We start from the raw sequence: 20,314 nt of genomic DNA on the forward strand, positions 1-20,314 counted from the left end.
ATAAATCTCATTTCTTCAGGATTTCATCACATGGCTTGACTGTAAAGCTAATATTGCAGTAATGGTTGCATGGTGATGAGAGGTGAGGTGAAATGGGGTTTAACGTCGCGTCCATTATTGTTGCACTTATATGGCGACGTACATGCACGTGTGTTTATGTAGCTGCTTGTATTACTCTATACTAATGCCGATTTATAGTGCTAGCTCACTGACATACCATGCCGCAGTTCAACATGAATACCCCACTCAGGCACAGTATACCGACTCCGAGCCGACCAGTCCTTGTTAAGTCTGTTAATGCCAAGCGCAGGGTAACAACAAGTGCCATCTTTAGGCATCCTTTGGTATGACTCGGCCGAGGATCAAACACCGGAGCTTTTGCTATCCAGGCGGACTCTCTACCTCGAGACCACGGAGGGTACAAATGCAGGGTATAAGGTAGACACGTATTTAATCAGTTAAAGATCAAAGCAGCCTCCTCCCGTCTAATCTAGCAAAACAGATCACACGATGTCCACTTGCGTCAAACCCGCTCCTTCGAAATCCTCGCTAAAACATATTCACAAAACGAGCAGTATTAGCCTCGTGAAATAGAACTGAATGAATTTCGTGATATATCCAAACGACGGTTTCTTTTCAGGTTACACGGAGGGTCAAACAAACATTTCAGTGTTCGCATAAACTGGGTATGCATGTGCATAAAAAACACATTTCTTTCCTTATCGATAGAATGCAACGACAGTCACAGACGTATACAATTGGATTGCAATTTCATTGAACTTATCAAAGTTAAATAAATCTGCGAAACCATCATTAGATCCGGACCACCTCCGTGGTCTAGTGGTAGAGCGTCCGCCCGGAGAGCGGAAGGTCCGGAGTTCGATCCCCGGCCGCGTCATACCAAAATACAATAAAAGATGGTACTTGTTGTTACCCTGTCTGGTACTCGGCATTAAGGGCTAAAGCAAGGATTGGTCGGCTCGGAGTCAGTATACTGTGTCTGAGTGGGGTATTATTGTTATACTGCGGCATGGTATCTCAGTGGGCCAGCACTATAAATCGGCATCAGTCCGGACTAGTACAAGCAGCCACATACACCCACACACACGTGCATACACGTCGCTATATAAGTGCAATAATCTTGGACGCGACGTTAAAAAAAATTCCACCTCACCTCACCTCACCATCATTAAATCCGAGAACTATCATCATCATATAACTTTGTTTCCTATGAAACTATGGCCTATAATTTATAATATCAACAGCTTCAAGGTAAAGTGACCAACATATCTGAGTTGACAAAAATAATGATTTCAATTTCTATTTGTAATTCTTATATATGCATTTATAATTCGGTATACATAAATACTTCAAAAGGATGTGTTGTCTTCTCATTAAAGGAAATAGACACTGTCATTATCATCGTGAACGAAAATATTTATATAGGTTCTAAAATATAACACACTTGTAATAAGATAGTTTTCCCGCGTAATTGTCCGGAAGTGACCTGCGTATCACAGAGGAGGAAGTCACCTTTCTAGGTTGGTGTGTTTGTGTCTCGTCTCTCACTTTGTCTTCCTATATACAGATAACTGTTCCATATCCAGTGTCAAAACTTGCATGTTTATGTCACGACACTATCAGGCTACTGTAGGTGTTACATATACCTCTATTTTTACAGTGTATATCCTGAATATCAGTGTTTGCTGATTGCTACCCATTCCTACTTTCGTTTTACAACGAGGCCGGACTTCATTCCAACAAGTCATGACCCACTTTTGCTGTTATGGTGTATAATAGAAAACACTCGGCCGCGTCGCCGTGTATAACAGAGGTATAGACAGACATGTCCTTGCTTACACTACAGCGATAGTGACTGTATTTAGACGGCTTATAACTGTAGAATATACACACTGTGTAAGATAAGAGGAGGTTATTTCCTGTTATTGTGAATTATGGAATGGCGATGCTTATCATGTGTACACCCTATTGATTCTATGTTGTTGCTGAATGTACATGTACAGTGAGGATCCCTCATAGGAGGGTAGGGTTGCTGTGTGTATGCAATGAGTGGCCTTGAACGCTGCTTTAGGCTTTGTTTGTTTGTTGTTTAACGCCGAACTCAGCTATATTCTAGCTATCTGACGGCGGTCTGTCAATTATCGAGTCTTGACCAGACAATCTAGTGATTGACATCATGAGTATCGATCCACGCAATTGGGATAGGATGACATGCATCTACCAAGTCAGCGAGCCTGACCACCCGACCCCGTAGTCGCAACTTACGACAAGCATAGTCGCCTCTGCTTTAGGCAGGCTGTAAACAGATGTTTATACATTAGTAAAGATAGAGTGTTGAATTATTTTGTTAAAATTAGATTGGAGATGGTGGAATGTAGTGTAGATGCGGAAATGATAATATTTGAGACATGGCTTTATCATTGTGATTCTTTTCACGTGCTGAACGAACTGGTGCTCCTTGTTCTGGAGTACATGTATTGGGTGTGTATTGTTTCTGAACATACGTGTATAGTGAGAGGTACATGTACTGGTGCTATGCCTTTCACGCATTAGTGGATTCTGTAAAATGAGTAGGTACTTATTGAGGAGTATATCAAGAAGTGAAATACGCTCTGCTATGCAGGGTTATGTTTGAAGTAGTTGAATTGTGGTTTGTGTATTTTGTGGATAGTTGTTGTATGATATAAATGTTAGTGTTAATTCTTCAAGTATGTAGTCAATATAGCTGTTGTAAAGCACAGTTTAGCACATCCACCCATTGTGATATGGCCCTTATTCATTTTGTCAGTGTAATACCTGCCTAACACAAATGCCAGTCGGTGTTTGCGACATTGCCCTGCATGCCATGTTCATTCTGCGAGCATAGTGTGTATATAAGAGAGTGAGGTAGTATGGTTTCTCGCAGCTTTCAGCAAAAGTCACCGGTAATTGGTTTCGCGCATTGTACCCATGCTGGGAATCGAACCAGTCTGGACTAGTGACTGCTCCACCTACTAGGCCACCCACCGCCCAGCGGTAGATAAGACATCTAGAAGTAATTTGTTTGTATGGACCCGCCCACTACATTTGCCCCTGTCTCTACTATACTGTTCAGGAACGATTTTCTGAATTCATATTTAGTTTTTGTACCCTTTTTTCCTTTTTGTGCGTCAGATTCACAAGTGAACCAATGCCATAATTTAATATCTGACACTTAAACGACCAAACAGAATTTAAAGCAACCATGTTTACAATGATGTTTCATGTAATGCAAAGATGGTCTCAGAAAAGCATGTTATTACCCTGTCTGCCAATTTAAAAACGTACCACATATTCAGGGAAACTTAAGTTGATCAACACAAACCTGGCATGTCTACACCAATGCAATGTGGATATGTATCGCAAAGTTGGTCAGTATTGTTTTCTGTCTTTCAGAATGGACACCTTCCCCAAGTGTTCTGTCTGTCAGCAGCAGTTTACCCTGAAAGGTCCAGTCCCCTACTTACTGCCCTGTCTACACGCTGTGTGTGAGACGTGTGTGACATCTGCAGCTGGTGGTGTGATATCATGCTCTACATGCCAGAGGGAGGTCAACCTCACAGACACAAGTCTCCAGAAGGATGCTGTGAGACAGAAGGAAATATTCCACCTCACAGTCAAATATCGCCCCACAGAGCTCCTCTGTACAAATGACGATGATGGCAACCAGGCTGTGTGTTGGTGTGAGGAGTGTGAAGACTTCCTCTGTGAATACTGCCAGAACATGCACAGCAGCTTCAAACGTACCAGAAACCATCCCGTGCACAAGTTTGGGGATATTATTCCGCAAAATCTTGGAAATGAAACAAATTGCAGTATTCACAACCGTTATCCACTTGATTTGTTTGACAAAACCTGCAACATGTCTATCTGTGGTCGATGTAGCAGAGGAGACCACGCGGATCACGAGGTTGAGGATCTGGATGAGGCTGCTGAAGGCGTTAAACAGCGGATTGAACAACACGGGAGAGATCTGTCGGCGCTACTGTCTCGTCAGCAAACACACCTTCAGAGTATCAGACAAGATACAAAGTTAGCAGACAGGACGCAGAACCCATTGAGAGAGACAATAGGACATACGTTCCAGTCTTTAAGATCACAGCTTGACCAAAGGGAGAAGGAACTCTTGATTGATCTTGAAAGTCAGACCAGGGAAACCAAGGCAACTCTCCGTGCTCTTCAAACCTCATGTGAAGAGGATCAAGCAAAATGCACCGGGGTTTTAGATTACATCAGAAAAAGTGTTATCTATGCATCAAAATCGGTTCTCCTTCAGCTGGAGAGTTCTGTTGAGGGGATAACTCGGACATGCCTAGAAACTGCTGCACCTCAAACACACGATGTACCCACAGCTGCCTTCAACAACAACGGCTTGTCTAAACTGAAATCAGATATGTCTGCATTTGGTACCATCACTGCTTCAAAAGAAGAGATAGTAGACACAGGTGATGGTATGTAAATAAAAACAGTTCTTGTCCTTTATGAATGATATGTGCCAAAATTCTGAAAAACAGAATTCATGTTTTTCATGTAGTTTTCACACAGTATTATTTTTAGTTCCTACTTTTTCATAATTTGGTTCTACAATTTCAGATAAGCAAACACAGACTGATGATGACTATTTGGCGGACCTGGAACAGAAACACGAAATGGTATGTAAAATTAGCTAAGAATTCATATAGGGAGAAAGCCCAGTCAAGTCTTCACCATACCAATCATAATAGTGTATGCATTTTATATAAATATTTTAGAAGCACTTTGAAGACGAAAATAGCAGTCTGCAGAATCTCCAAGATTTGAAAGCGCCCGACATTAAAGGATAAAGATTCCATGCCGAGTGGCAAGTCAAGTGTATTCGGACAACACAATCCCAAACATTATGTCAAACTGCAGTCAAGTCAAAGTCAAAGTCAAGTCAAAGATATTTATTGCATGTAAGGCCTCCGGCCCATATACAAGAGAGTTACAAATAAGTAGTTGTACATATTTGGGTATATATTCATGTTTAACCATTTGTTTCTGAGGGAAATTACATTTTTAACATATATATAGCCAGTTTTAATATGACAGAATCATGTTATGAAGAAAGAAGAGAAATATAAGCAGGTACAGGATAATTTGACAGATAGCGTTCTGGTATAAACTTTCTTCTAGGGATCACAATAATAAGGACATACAAACGTAAAATGAATTTCATTTCTATAGCTGAATGACATAATGGGCACAGCCTCTTCGTCTTTTCAATGGACATTTTTCTTCCTTCAATTATCATGACATCTAACAATCCAAGCCTAAATTGAATTTATGGACGTCGAAGATTTCTTGATGTTAATGTTCATAAGTATTTTTCTGGTTTAATAAATGTTCTTTACAAGTCATACCTTGAACATGCCATTCCTGATTTATAGATTGTTTACGAAATTGTTTCAAAAGGAGTTTAACATCACCAGCTGGTTGGTTTAGCCATACAAAACCGTAGCCATGAGAAAACAAAATGTTTCTAATATGTGATGCCCATGTTACTTTGCCCATATCGTCTAAATGTACAAGCATATTATAAGCAAGTTTGATGATTAGGCGTTCATGCATTCCAAGAATATTAAACCAGTATTTCAAGCATCTAATTTGGTAGTTGATGTATAACGGGTATCTGCCACACTCGCCATATACCATACAATTGGGTGTTGGTGGACCAACAGATAAGAAATGTCAGAAAGATGAGATGCTTATATTAGTGGAGATAGCATATATTTGATGTGCCACGTGTTAGAGCGTGGCGTTTGTGTCTTCCCTCCATTCTGGTGTAGTGTCTGTTGATGCGGCGAGCAAAGCGACATATGTTGTTAATCCAACTATTCTAATTATCCACATCATCCCTCCAGCCTAAAGATATCTGCTGGTTTTTATGTTCTATATCTAGCAGCTATCCGTATCCGATCAAATAGTAGATAGTATCAAAACCACTGTGTTTGATGACAGTATCAGAGATGGTGGCAGGGGCACCTGGGCAGATCAAAGCGTTACCACTAGAACGTGACGTTTGCTTTCTTTACTTCGCAGGCCCAAATCATGCGATGGACAAAAACTCTTGATCAAACAATATTAGCATCAACCTGATGTAACTGAAAGGAAGTCATTTTACAGCTGGATTTAAACGTATTATTGTACAGCCTCGAACTTCTATCAAAAGGTATGTTTTACTTTTCAGGAACTTCCAGAACTGGAATCAGATATTGCTTCAGATTTGGAGAGAATTGAAATACTTCAAGCCCTAACGGACAAATTGAATGATGAAGCAAACAACATAAACTTGGTTTATATATAATTTTGTCACACTCAATGATTATAATCACAGGCATATTGTTATTTGATATGGCACTGACATTCATTATATATCTGTTCAGTATATATTCCAACTTTTGGAGAGAGAGAGAGAGAGAGAGAGAGAGAGAGAGAGAGTGAGAGAGAGAGAGAGAGAGAGAGAGAGAGAGAGAGATTCTGAAAATCGCTGGTAACGACATAATGTCTGCTCCAAAGGAAACTTCCACACATTGAATACCCAATGATACCCGCAATTCTGGTGGAAACACATGCTGTCACCTCCTACACCATGTCCACAATACAATATCGTTTGTGCACAAAGGAGGCTGACATCGGTTCATTGGTCTACACGTTTGTTTCACATTTTCAGGTGACACTTTGTGTGACATCCTCGCAGTAATCCAGGATACTTCTTGGCACAACAGACAGGGATTAGATGACACTTTGTGTGACATCCTCCCAGAAATCCAGGATATTTGTTGGCACAACAGACGGGGATTGGATTGCTTTGAATAATACTTTAATGTGTAATCCGGGGGAAGAACTGCCAGCTAAAACCTGACTGATTGACCCTTCTGTTTGTTTTGTCCAGACTTGATATCTCCAAGCTCCCTTTTTCCAGTTCACGGCAAAACAACCATTTATCCCATCAATAATGTTTTAATTTGTTTCTTACAGAGATATACATGTCCTTGATATAAATATTATCATCCTATTTGGTTAATATCTCATGACCAGCCAGTACATTTTTTCCTTTGTAGACGCTAGCTGAGAAAGACGAAACCTGTAAGATCGCCTCAGAGACCATTGGCCGTCTACAAACATCCTTGATTGGTATGTACAGAAGTATTTCTGAATACCTTGGCCAATCTCAGTTACATGTACACTACATTTCAAAATGAGAGAAAACAGCAAATTAGAAAATATTTTTACATTTCACCAAATATGTACAAAATGAATTTGCTTTTTAATAGTAAAACATTAGAAACACTTAGAAACTGCTGCTATTTAACTCCATCAATATATGCGTAACTGAACCCTTTCCTGCATTTTTATTTTGTGAAGCCACTGCTTGGTGAATCTGTTGTTATATATTGTATATTTGTATATAGTGATGAATACACGTTTTTTTTGCATGTGCGCAACGTAATCGAAAGCACACAAAATTAATGTATATCAACTTCCGGTGTTTCCGGAGTAAATATCGTCCATATGCAGTCCACATATTGTTCCTGATTGCATGAAAAGAAATATTCTTTCAAAAACACACTTCAATTTGTAATCAAGTGATGTTTTCAGCTTTGAAATTTGTATGTAAGCTTGGGAAGGGGTTATCGTCAAGCAACCTATTCACAAAATAAACATACTTCTATTTTGTATCCCACTTGTACTTTAACACCCAGGCGCTCATGCATACTAGCTACAGTCATGACATCTTCGTACCAAGTCGATTCAACGGTATCTTTCTCTGTTCATGTGCTATTTAAAACTGCCAGAAATGTTATAATCAGGGAAGTGTGTCGATATAATAGAATTTTAACAATGTGGGTGAAGATTCTGTACTATTTTCCCTTCATACTGTGCACGCGAGATCATGCCTTCGTTCCAACAGCAGACATTCAACACTCAAGATTCGAGGACACGTCTGATATATATTGGGGCAGTTTGACAAGAGGGTTTATTTGTTTGAAGAAAGTTAGTGATGACACCATCTTCGTATTACACCCGGAAGCAAACAAGACCAAAAATGTTTAGAAAAAGCACATCTATGGGTGTCAAGCACAAGCCCAGGCACGATTCTTGTAAAGTTTCACAATTGGATTTTGTTGTTTTGTTGTCAAAATAATTCTTGCTGCTTGTGTTCAGAACGTTTAAAAATTATTCATGTCAAGATCTGTTCAGGTCGCAATTTAAAAATGACAATCTGTTTGGATATTTAGCATATTCAAGTTGTTTCCCGTCGTCAATCACGCCACCTGTTAATGTGAACTTAAAGATCAGTCTCCTTTAGTTTTCACCTAGAATAAGAAAAACTTACAAAACTGCCTTATTTTAATTTCAGTTGAGGTGGGTATTACAAACGCACTTTGTTCGAGTGTCAATCAGCATTTGAAACGTACATTTTCAGTCGCTTCTAAATCTGTGTTTTTGACTAGTGACCCAAATATTGTACACGTATTTAGTAACAGGAAAGTGCCACTGTATCTGTGTGATACACAAAGAAAAATATATAATATAAATGCCCACTGACAGAGTGTACTATCAAAGTAAGTAACCTCAGTGCTTCCATATTTTGGCACTACTATATCATCATTTTTTCATACTATCATGACATCCGGTCTGTGGTGTGCTCCCGATAATGTTCCTGGTTTGATTCCATGTCATGATAGCTGAAATGACGTCATGATGGCCTATATGTACCAACTATGTTTTTCGCTCGAGATAAAAAGACCCAGCAGCATGTGACACCAGTACTTCTGTAACTACTCACAGGACAATTCCACAAGCTCTATATATGCTGTTGTTGTCTTACAGGTTTCCCTACTGAAGGCTGTGTTCACCTGATGAAGACAGGTGTAGCGGACAGATGCATGGTCCTGCATTGTGAGTACCTCAATAACTCCGTTCAGGAGATATATACACACGTTTAATCTGCTGAACAACTGCACCTGATGAGTAAAGACCAGTATGTACAGGATATTCCATGTGTCGAGTGAAACAAAGATGAGAGAAACATGGTATTTCATGAGACACAGGGAATATCCTATGTATTATACACTTTTTTGTGGAGATGACTACCTGAAAATGTTCTATTTCATTACAATATAAAACCTTGAAACTTCACATGCAGGGACGTGTCAATACCTTTCGTAATTGCAACTTGAAAAGTATTTCCGCGTTCGCAAAATCTTTAAAAACCCATGCACAAAAGTAACAAATAATATTTTAAGTCAATAAAAGTCATACATTTGAATATGGCTACATACAAAATAAAGTCGAACAAAACATATTTTTGGAATCTTGGAGACCACTGTTGGAAGCGAAACAGTACATACTGATTAAGACACACAAATGGCGCTTTGCGAAACGAACAGTCTCGATTGACAAGTTAAATGAGAAATTTATAATTTTATAATGAAACATTTTCCAGAGAATAACAAACCACAAGAAGCGATATTAACTCCATTAATGGCCATCTGCCATTATTTTGCCTTGTCAATGTGGAACTAAAGTGAAAAGGAAGCCAACAGGGGAGATAATTTGAGGGTAGGTAACTCCTGTAAGACAATGTTCATAGCAGTGAAATATTAAGTGTAATGTTCACTGCAAAGAAAATGTCACTTTCTCAAGTTCAGAATACTAAGTCTTTCACACTGAAGTATATAATAAAGCCCTCTCCTACAGCAATGCATATGATTTGGTTAATTTGGATCAAATTCGTTAAGTGTGTACCCAATACTTGCCTTGTGTCTCAGTGACTCGGAAGACTGAGTGGACCCCACTTAGAACATGTCCAGTACTTTACACATGCGATGGCATGTCAGCCCGTGTAGGAGAAAAGCACAAAGGATAAGATATGAAGTAATTCTTTAAATCCTTAACGTTTGGCATGAATTATCCAGTCTCGATTATCCGCTGAAACAGATTCGATTATGCCTAAACGGCGAAATATCCGTAAAAGTTATATGAATGGATAACTGAAAACAGTGATGACACAAGGTGTTCGCGAAAGCATGTCCTGCCCTACCGATAGTACACGTCACTCACAAAATGGGCATAAAAGTTTTTCTTGACTCACTCGCATATCAGTACTCCTGCCATGCATTGGCGGCCTGTACACAAACCAGACAAGTGATGGACCAGACAGAGAAGCCACTGACACGACAGCACATATACTAAAAGACGGTGTCAGAGCAGACTTATAAGACTTACAAGTAGAGACATTTAAGAAAAGAAAACATATAAGAAATATGTTTGTTTTCTTCTAGTGATAAAATGGTTTTTAACATTGCAATCTCAGATCAAACAACGGGCGGTCGGGTAGCCTTGTGGTTAAAGCGTTCGCTCGTCACGCCGAAGACCCGGGTTCGATTCCCAACATTGGTACAATGTGTGAAGCTCATTTCTGGTGTCCCCCGCCGTGATATTGCTGGAATATTGCCAAAAACGGCGTAAAACCAAACTCACTCACTCACTCATATCAAACAAAGTTCAACTTTGAAACAATGCCATATGCCTGCTGGGTCATGTGACCAATCTGTGGGCATCGATTGGATGATAATGAGACACTAACTTCTTCATCTACTCGTTGATGTACAGCCATAATCCAGTGAGTTTCAGCGCAACACCTGTCACGTGACGGGGCTTCTTCATTTTGTGACTTATGATATACTCTTTAGTATATTTCTGTAAGTACATGTTCTTTCTTTCTATCATGTTGTGTCTTTGAAAGGCATTCAGAAGTGATACACATAAGGAAGAGGCTATATGGATGTCAACTTCTTTATAAGGAGGAACGCAACGTTTCGGAGTATATGCTTACTCCTTCATCAGGTGATGAAGGAGTTCACCTGGTGAAGGAGGAAGCATATACTCCGAAACGTTGTGTTCCTCCTAATAAAGAAGTTGACATCCATATATTCTCTTCCTTGTCATGTTATGCACACGAATATCCGCTCTAAAGAGACCAAGCTGAACTTGACCAAATGACCTGGTGTGGCCTGGTCCGTACTGATTGGTATCCGTTCAGTGTTGAACAGGGTCGTTATACACACTGATTCCAGACTACATAGACACTGATTTAGGACATTCCTGGGGACTCTGTTCTCTTCTGTGCCGCTTCGTGTCATAACGCCGAATGTGAACCAACAAGAACTCTCGTGTGTTTGCAGCTGTGCAACATTCAGAAGGTCTGCTGAGTCAAGATAACATATAAAAGGGCTAGCAAAATGAAATTGTTAATCTATCACTTACAGGCAGGCCCAATACATTGTTTTACGTTCCGCTCATGTTGTTACCATCAACACTGTTTACTGTGTCGTGCCTGTGTGAATCAGTTCGATTGCATTATAAGTTTATTTCTGTTTAAATCACCGACTTATTGACACTTGACAATATACACTCACAAACTTTCTTATGGTTTGTTTGTTGGTTGGTTAACGCCACACTCAGCAATATTCCAGTTGTATGATGGCGGTCTGTTATAGATACACTACCCATCGCTCACATGTAAATACACAACGTATCAGATGATTATCCCAATGTTATAGAACTATCATTGCTACACGTTGAACATGCCTTAGACAATGTGTGTGGCCCCAATCTCAAATACATGAACATCTGGGTTCCCTGATCAAGATTTAAGACACTGGAACTTCCAGATGTATGTCTTGTTATTCTACCTAGTGACTTGTAGATGCGTTGAGACGTGGACCTACCAGTCACCAAGCCTGACCAAGCGATCCTCCGCTCGCCTCTTGGCTGCTTGGGAAACATACTGTTGCCCAGAATCACCATGCCGTTAATTAGAAGAAACTGCATGCCAAGTTAAGCGTAATCAGCTGTAGGATGATGCATTTACACTGATGGCCTCCCCTTGTTTGGCTCCATGATACATCCCGTTATAACGCGCAAAGCAACGAAGTTGACGATCGAAATGACACGGTGGGATGACAGTTGCCATTTTAAGTTTGATGTAACTTCCATAGTTTGTTCAGGAAAGAAAGCCAAAAGACGAACCGGACAATTTACAGGAGAGAAAATAAGGTGAAATAGATTCCGAATATTGTAAATTGTCCAAGATGATAGATAGATACTAGTATAGAAAACATAAGACGAATAGTTATTGATTAGATATATCACACCATGGCCGAGGCATGAATAAAAAATGCAATGTGTGTTAATAAGTAAACCTGACATTATTTTGGTATCATTCCACCAATTTCCCCAATGAAGTAGGCAAATACTCACTCACTCACCACCCACGCGAATAGCTGCAATACTAGTACTGTTAATTTTATAATAAGCAACAGTAAAACACTCACTCCCTTGTTACGTCATGTTATATTATGGAAAGGGTTTTGTCGACTGTATTTACAATATTTCAATCGTTTCTAACGGAAAATGCTATTTAACAACCTCTTATTACACTTATTCAATATTCCTTATCTCCATATATTATAATGATATTATAAGAGCTAGCGTTATTGATTAGTATTTACAGATTTTATGTGGATAATTGTGGTTTGCGACCATTGACAGAAATTATTAAAAATATTTCTTATAGATAATAATCAATAAAATAAATGATCCCGATTCCAAGGTCACTCGTGAGATCACAGCTGGACATGGTACAGTTAGTTGGGTTCAATTTTCACTCTTAATACCCTCTCTGTGGTATAATAGAACTTTTTCCATGCACTGACACGTGTACTACGCTTAACATCCGAGTTTCAAATAACCAACGATTGTCATAGAGTAAACTTTGATTTGCGACTATTGTTTTTGAGAAATAAATACGTAATTTCATTGGTCGGTCAATGTTCGAGAAAGGTCGTTCTGACGTGACCTGTAATTAGGATGTCCTCAGTGGTAGCGAGTATCGGATTTTAAGAGATTGAGGTAATCTAGGCATGTGATTAATCCTGTTTTGTTTATTTAAAGCAGTAATTGTTTATTGTTAAGCAAGTTTATCTGTGCAGCCGTTGAAATATGCAGCTACTCGACGATCCGTCTCGTATCAAAACACAGACTGTGTACTCACGGGCAGATGACCACGGAGTACGCTGATCACTGTGTCGGATTAACGAGACTGATTAATGAGTGATTTCGGTAATTTGCTGCGAGTTAGGTGTTTCTGAGTCGGAGTGCGAGACGGTCGGATTAACGGGTCTAAATAGCACTGATTTAATCGGTTTCCATCATTAGTCTCGGATAAAGCCGACTGTCGGTTGAACGAGTGTCGGATAAACGAGACTTGACTGTAGAATGAAATTTGTAACCAATTGGTCGTCTGCTCGCATCTGCTTTCTGACCTAAGGGCGGTGTAGTCACGAGTTGCACGTGCTTGACCGGCGGCGAATCTATTTCGCACGTGAAGCGCGATGTTCCTTGTCACAACATCAAGCTGGAAGTTTTGTTCTGTTTATTTGTGTGTTTGTTTAACGCCACACTCAGCAATATTCCAGCTTTATGACGGCGGTCTGTAAATAATCGAGTTTGGACCAGACAATCCAGTGATTGACATCATGAGCATCGATCCACGCAATTGAGATACGATGACATGCATCAACCAAGCCAACGAAACTGACCACCCGATCCCGTTTCTCGCCTGTTACGACAAGCAAGATTTATTATCAAGCTGGATCTTCACGGGTCTGCGGGAAGGTTGTTCGAATAATATTTGTATATTTACATTCAATTCAGCTGCTTTTAGTCTCAACAAGTTCTTCATAAAGAAACCAGAAGGACTTTATAACATATATGTAACATCTACTCCAAATTACAATCTACAAGAATATTCCAGAAATATATCAAAATAGTGTGGTTTATTGTGTTATTTATTGTTTGTGGTTGTTGTTGGTTTGTTGTTTAACGCCGCACTCAGCAATATTCAAGCTATATGACGGCGGTCTGTAAATAATCGAGTCTGGACCAGAACATCCAGTGATTGCTATCATGAGCATCGATCCACGCAATTGGGATCGATGACATGTATCAACCAAGTCAGCGAGCCTGACCACCCGATCCCGTTAGTCGCCTTTTACGACAAGCATAGTCACCTTTTACGGCAAGCATGGGTTGCTGAAGACCTGTTCTACCCTGGAATCTTCACGGGTCTTATTTTTGGTGTCCTCTGCTGACAATGCTGCCTAACCATACTATCATCCATCGTCAACCCACGTGCGTCCTGCAACGTGCCACACAATACTTCACCAGCTTCTAGATGACGTCACCGGGTCACGTGACACTGTGATCTCAACATTGACATTCAATCTACATGTTCCTCATTATACCACGTTCATTCGTGTCTCTGTTATAACACGGTGTACATTGTGATTGCGTCTATTCGCCCACTGTGAGATTGTCGTGCTCTGTATATCCCCACGTATTTGTAATTCAGTATCTCAACTGCAAATATTTCTTATTTGTGTGACGTAATTAAATTAATGTTGATGTCGTGTGTCTGCCGTTCTGAATAATTTGATAACTGACGAGCCACGCACTACACCTGTCACTGACTAATTCTACAGTCGGGTTAAAGGATTATCAGTGAATCCAATGTAAACACATAGATCCAAGGTATTACACAGTAGGCTTTATGTTCTTACTACCCAACTGTGATTATATTATACTGTTTGTATATGAGAACATTGTGAATTTCTTTCATTTAAATATCATTATAGAACTTGACTATCAATATTTGTCTTATGTTTTATTCACAAGTAAACTACATTCATATGTTGTAGGTATACATCTGAAGTATGACAAAGACAGAGTCAATCTCGACACAGTCCACATCAACACAGAAGGAGACCTGGTCAACAGGAAGTCGGGCACCAGACCTGCAGGGGAGGGGAGACTGAAGGAGTATGATGGCACATGTAGCACTGCCCCCCTCCCCCGGGCTGGTTGTCCCCAGTACTGGGAGATGGTGTCTAGGGTCAGTCTGGACAAACCACTCACAGAGGACGACCTCATCCTGGAGTTGGGTGTGTGTGGGGAGGAGCAGAGGGACGTGTATCATTGTATCAATGGAGAACCCAGCTCCTGCTGTATGCTGGTCACCCAGTGTCCTACACACGGCGGGATATGCAGGGAGACATGGAAGGAGGGGAAGCGTGTGCTGTGTCTGCCTGACACTCTCCCCAACACAGCAGGGGCATCACACACACTACATTACGGTGTTGTCTATGATGACGCCAGGAAGAAGATTGTCTTCATTGATGTGAAGGAGAATAGAGTGATGTCGACGTTAGACAATGTAGACTCTAGTCAGCCACTGTGGCCGATGTTCGGGGTGTATAACTCACATCTCCTCACTGTCAGCATAGCACTTGTAGTGGGCAGCGACATCAACATGACAGAGGAGAAGAAAGCAACGATTGTCAAGGCGTTGTCGTGATGGTGACAATGATTGTCAAGGCGTTGTCGTGATGGTGACAATGATTGTCAAGGGCTGTCGTGATGGTGACAATGATTGTCAAGGCGTTGTCGTGATGGTGACCATGATTGTCAAGGCATTGTCGTGATGGTGACAATGATTGTCAAGGCGCTATCGAGATAGTGACAATGATTTTCAAGGTGCTGTCGTGATAGTGACAATGGTTTTCAAGGCGTTATCATGATGGTGACAATGATTGTCAAGGCCCTCTCGTGATGGTGACAATGATTGTCAAGGCACTGTCGTGATGGTGACAATGATTGTCAAGGTGCTGTCAAGGGTGTCTTTAGTGTGTTCTTATATCAATCCTGTGATTGTGTCTCCACCATTGCTTACACAGTGCTCTGCATTCGATGTTAGTCGAGGTCAGACTCGTTACACCTGCCACTAACTTATAGATTTTGGTCCAGAATCTGAACTCTCATCAGATGGAAAACAACCAAACTCACCACACACTGACGATCCTTTCGCTCAAACAGAAGCTTGAATGACGAGTGGATTACAGATTTTACGAACACTTCCAGACTCTTCCAGACTGTATTTTTTAGATAGAGACTTGAGAGAACACGATTGACCGTAGCCTTACTACAAGTTGTGACCACAAGCTACAAGGTTGCCCTGTGTGTTTAGTAAGCCTGCCCTTACAAAAGGCAAGTCTAGATAAGTGAACTGTACGCCAGTCTTGCAGGGACAACTTGTTCTTATTACTTATATAATCTAGAAATAAACAAATAAGTCTGAACACATGAAATGAGCTACATGTATTTTACTCACTCACTCACCCACTCACCCACTCACCCACTCACTCACTCGCCCACTCACTAACTCGCTCACTCACTCACTCACCCACTCATCCACTAACTCGCTTACTCACCAAGCCACTCAACTCACTCTCATTCACTCGTTCATCTTTGTCGACTGTAATTATTTCCCATAAAGCACATTTACTCGACGAAAGATGGTTTTTTTTATGGAATAATAATCACTGATCAAGTGATAACTAGAAATACCAGCTTTGTAATATTTATTGTCCGAATAAAAATATGTTCTTTATTGTAATTAATGGTTATTTTGTAACTGTGGTGTTAAACAACACACCCACTCACCCACTCACCCACTCACCAGCTCGCTTGCTCACCAAACCACTCAACTCACTCTCATTCACTCGCTCATTTTTTATCAATATATGTCGACTGTAATTATTTCCCATTAAACACAGTTACGCGACGAAATATGTTTTTTATAGAATAATAATCACTGACCTAACCAGAAATACCAGTTTTGTTATATTTCCTGTCCGAATTAACATATGTTTTTTACTGTAATCAATGGTTATTTTGTAACCGTCGACATGTGGAACAGTTCTTCAGCAACCCATGCTTGCCTCAAAAGGTGACTAACGGAATCGTGTGGTCAGGCTCGCTGACTTGTGTTGTGTTGTGTTCACTTGAAATGATATTCAGAAGGATCATGTTTATTCATACAGCACGCCCAGTTTTACCAGGTACAGAGAGTTGCTTAGTTTTATACTAGTGTACACAAATACTGAAGCGGGCATTGACGGGTTTAGAACCTACTTTAAGTTCATATTCATGTGATGTTGTACGGAGCAGACTTCACTGGTTTAAGGGATATTTGCTTACTAGAATACTAGTCGGCCATTGTGGCCATACTGTTACCAGTCATCACATTTGCATGAAAATAACATATTAACGATGATCAAAGTTGTTCTTGATTATCACTAGAAAACAGAATGTGGCATGTTTAATATAAGAATTAAAGAAATAGAGAATACAAATTTTAAAAAAGGTTAATTGATTTTAGAAGTATTTGTCCTTACGGTTAATATTTTACCGTATCGATACGTTTCATAAAATAACAGTATTATCCGTACGTCAAAACATGTTCTAATGCGCTGCTATTCTCTGCGCAGAGTTGCGTCCCTTGGTCCCGCCAGAAACCTATGATCGTGGGTTCCAATCCTGACTCGCACCGATTATGTTTTTAGGCTTGTCAGCACCATTTCTGTGCTCGTAGGTTTCACTAAAGAAGTAAGTGTCTAAGACAAGCAGAACTTCTGGCTTTCCACATTAAGCTGACACGCGAGACAACTGGAATACAGTAAAATGCAGCGTTATACAACTCACTCACTCTGATCAAATTTGAAATGAGCACTGTTAAACTCAATTGGACTATGCAGTGGATCGTGTAGGTGTCAGCATTAAAGCTGAGGTGAGGTACACACATGTCACATTGATACAACATTGACTGGTCGGGTTTGCTCATACTATCAGTCACTGGTTTGTATGATCAAGACTCAGTTATATAAAGGTCACGGCCACATAGAAATATTGCTGAGTGTGACGTTAAACAACCAATATAAACGCATCTTATAGGTCTACTATTCTTCGACTGTAAAACCCTACAGCGAACAAGACGGGACGACGAACGGTAAGGGGAACAACTCTTGTTGGCTTAATATTATTCAGATCTGTCAGAACATGTTCATTCACTAGAGTGAGCGTCTCTAATGTCCGTGAGTGACTGAATACTACACACTGTTTGTCTGTGAGAGACCTGGCTTTGTGGGACACTTCTTTATACATACATTTAGTGAGTGAGTGAGTGAGTGAGTGAGTGAGTGAGTTGGGTTTAACGCAACTTTTTACAGTATTCCAGTTATGTCATGGCGTGTCAGCTCAATGTGGAAAGCCAGAAGTTCTGCCTGTCTTAGACACTTACTTCTTTGGTGAAACCCACGAGCACGGGTATGGTGCTGACAAACCTAGAAACATAATCAGGGCGAACCGGGATTCGAACCACAATCATAGGTTTCTGGTGTGGCCAAGGGAGGCAACTCTGCACAGCGAATCGAGGCGCCTTAGACGACTGGACTGCATACATTTAGACAGGTAAGTGATGGACGCGACAAATACATAGCTTTCATTTAATGTAAGGGACTGGAATTATAGGTGGCGGTTGAAATAAAGATGTAAGGTTTATACATGGCTTTGCATGCAATGGACCATTATCTAGTGTAGTGTATCGCCATTCTGTTTTGATCAAAACCTGGACCCATTTGAAACCATAGCATTGTTCCGGAAGTGACGTAGCCAGCTCCATCTCTCGCATCAATAGCTTAGTACCAACATCCTCCCGCGCATGAGCTTGCCATCAACAACCAATGAAAATGCCTCTTCTGAATGTGAGTTCTCCATGGGCTGCATTCAAAATTGCAGCCTCGTCCTAGCAGGCACTCGCTGTTTATAAACGAATCACAAGACATATAATTTTAATTTTATTTGAAAAGATTTATTCCTGAGTACTAAAACGGGGAAGGGACGTCTTTTGTCTACAATACGTGCCGGTTGCATGTGACGTCATTGTTACTGTATACTCGTATATAAGATAGCCATACGATAAATCGGAAAGAACAGTGAAGAACGAATCGTGGTTTATTTAAGAGATAAACCTACTGTGTTTTGAAATTTGATGTAATCCCACTGTAGAGTAGACACCTCATATTTTATTTTCGAACCGAGTGCAGGGAGAATAAACCGCGAGGGTCGCAGCAGTGTTTTATTGTGCGATAAACAATGACCGCGAGTCGTTTATTTCTTAAAATTACAACCTGTTAAAGTTGTACGTGTCGAGTACTCTGTGTGTGTGTGTGTGTGTGTGTGTCTGTGTGTGTGTGTGTGTGTGTGTGTGTGTGTATGTGTGTGCATGTATGTGTGTGTGTGTGTGTGTGTGTGTGTGTGTGGCTGATGTACCAGTCCGGACTGTGTGTCTGTGTGTGTCTCAGTGTGTGTGTCTGTGTGTGTGTATGTGTGTGCATGTATGTGTGTGTGTGTGTGTGTCTGATTGTACCAGTCTGAACTATGTGTGTGTGTGTATGTATGTCTGTTTGTGTGTGTGTCTGTGTGTATGTGTCGCTGATTGTACCAGTCCAGACTGTGTGTGTGTGTGTATGTCTGTGTTTGTGTCTGTGTGTCTGTGTGTCTATGTGTGTGTATGTGGCTGATTGTACCAGTCTGGACTGTGTGTGTGTGTGTCTGATTGTACCAGTCCAGACTCTGTGTCTGTGTGTCTGTGTGTGTGTGTCTGTGTGTGTTTGTGTTTGTGTCACTGACTGTACCAGTCCAGACTGTGTGCCTGTGTGTGTGTATGTGTGCCAGTGTGTCTGTGTGTGTATGTGTGTGTGGCTGATTGTACCAGTCTGGGCTGTGTGTGTGTGTGTGTGTGTGTGTGTGTGTGTGTGTGTGTGTGTGTGTGTGTGTGTGTGTGTGTGTGGCTGATTGTACCAGTCCGAACTATGTGTGTGTCTGTCTGTCTGTGTGTTTCTGTGTGTCTCTGTGTGTGTCGCTGATTGTATCAGTCCAGACTATATGTCTGTGTCTGTGTGTCAGTGTGTCTATGTGTGTGTATGTGGCTGATTGTACCAGTCTGGACTCTGTGTGTATCTGATTGTACCAGTCCAGACTGTGTGTCTGTGTGTGTGTGTTTGTTTGTGTGTCTGTGTGTGTGTGTCTGATTGTACCAGTCCAGACTGTGTGCCTGTGTGTGTGTGTTTGTTTGTGTGTCTGTGTGTGTGTCGCTGATTGTACCAGTCCAGACTGTGTGTCTGTGTGTGTGTCTGTGTGTGTGTTTGTGTGCCAGTGTATCTGTGTGCGTCTGTGTCTGTCTGTGTGTGTCGCTGATTGTACCACTCCAGACTGTGTGTCTGTGTGTGTGTGCCAGTGTGTCTGTGTGTGTGTTTGTGTGTGTGTCTGTGTGTGTGTCTGTGTGTGT

General features: G+C 40.8%; 1 protein-coding gene across 1 annotated transcript; it reads left to right on the top strand.

Annotated features, from left to right (window-relative positions):
* Window positions 1–1,527: 1,527 nt before the first annotated feature.
* Window positions 1,528–16,751, top strand: LOC124123911. Its single transcript, XM_046487113.2, has 7 exons — window positions 1,528–1,541; window positions 3,436–4,490; window positions 4,633–4,691; window positions 6,248–6,352; window positions 7,122–7,194; window positions 8,896–8,964; window positions 14,829–16,751. The coding sequence occupies exons 2-7, from the start codon at window positions 3,437–3,439 to the stop codon at window positions 15,482–15,484; spliced, it is 2,016 nt and encodes a 671-aa protein (XP_046343069.2). The 5' UTR covers window positions 1,528–1,541; window position 3,436; the 3' UTR covers window positions 15,485–16,751.
* The last annotated feature ends 3,563 nt before the right edge of the window (window positions 16,752–20,314 follow it).

Source organism: Haliotis rufescens, unplaced genomic scaffold, assembly GCF_023055435.1.
Source record: "Haliotis rufescens isolate VD_foot unplaced genomic scaffold, xgHalRufe1.0.p SCAF_67, whole genome shotgun sequence".
Lineage (NCBI taxonomy): Eukaryota > Metazoa > Mollusca > Gastropoda > Lepetellida > Haliotidae > Haliotis > Haliotis rufescens.

What these genes read in the sequence shown, in the direction of transcription:
- LOC124123911 (XM_046487113.2), top strand. Translation starts at nt 3,437, where the DNA reads ATGGACACCTTCCCCAAGTGTTCTGTCTGTCAGCAGCAGTTTACCCTG. An exon ending in GATAGTAGACACAGGTGATG is followed by an intron (nt 4,491 to 4,632) that starts GTATGTAAATAA and finishes CTACAATTTCAG; the next exon opens with ATAAGCAAACACAGACTGAT. An exon ending in TGGAACAGAAACACGAAATG is followed by an intron (nt 4,692 to 6,247) that starts GTATGTAAAATT and finishes TTTACTTTTCAG; the next exon opens with GAACTTCCAGAACTGGAATC.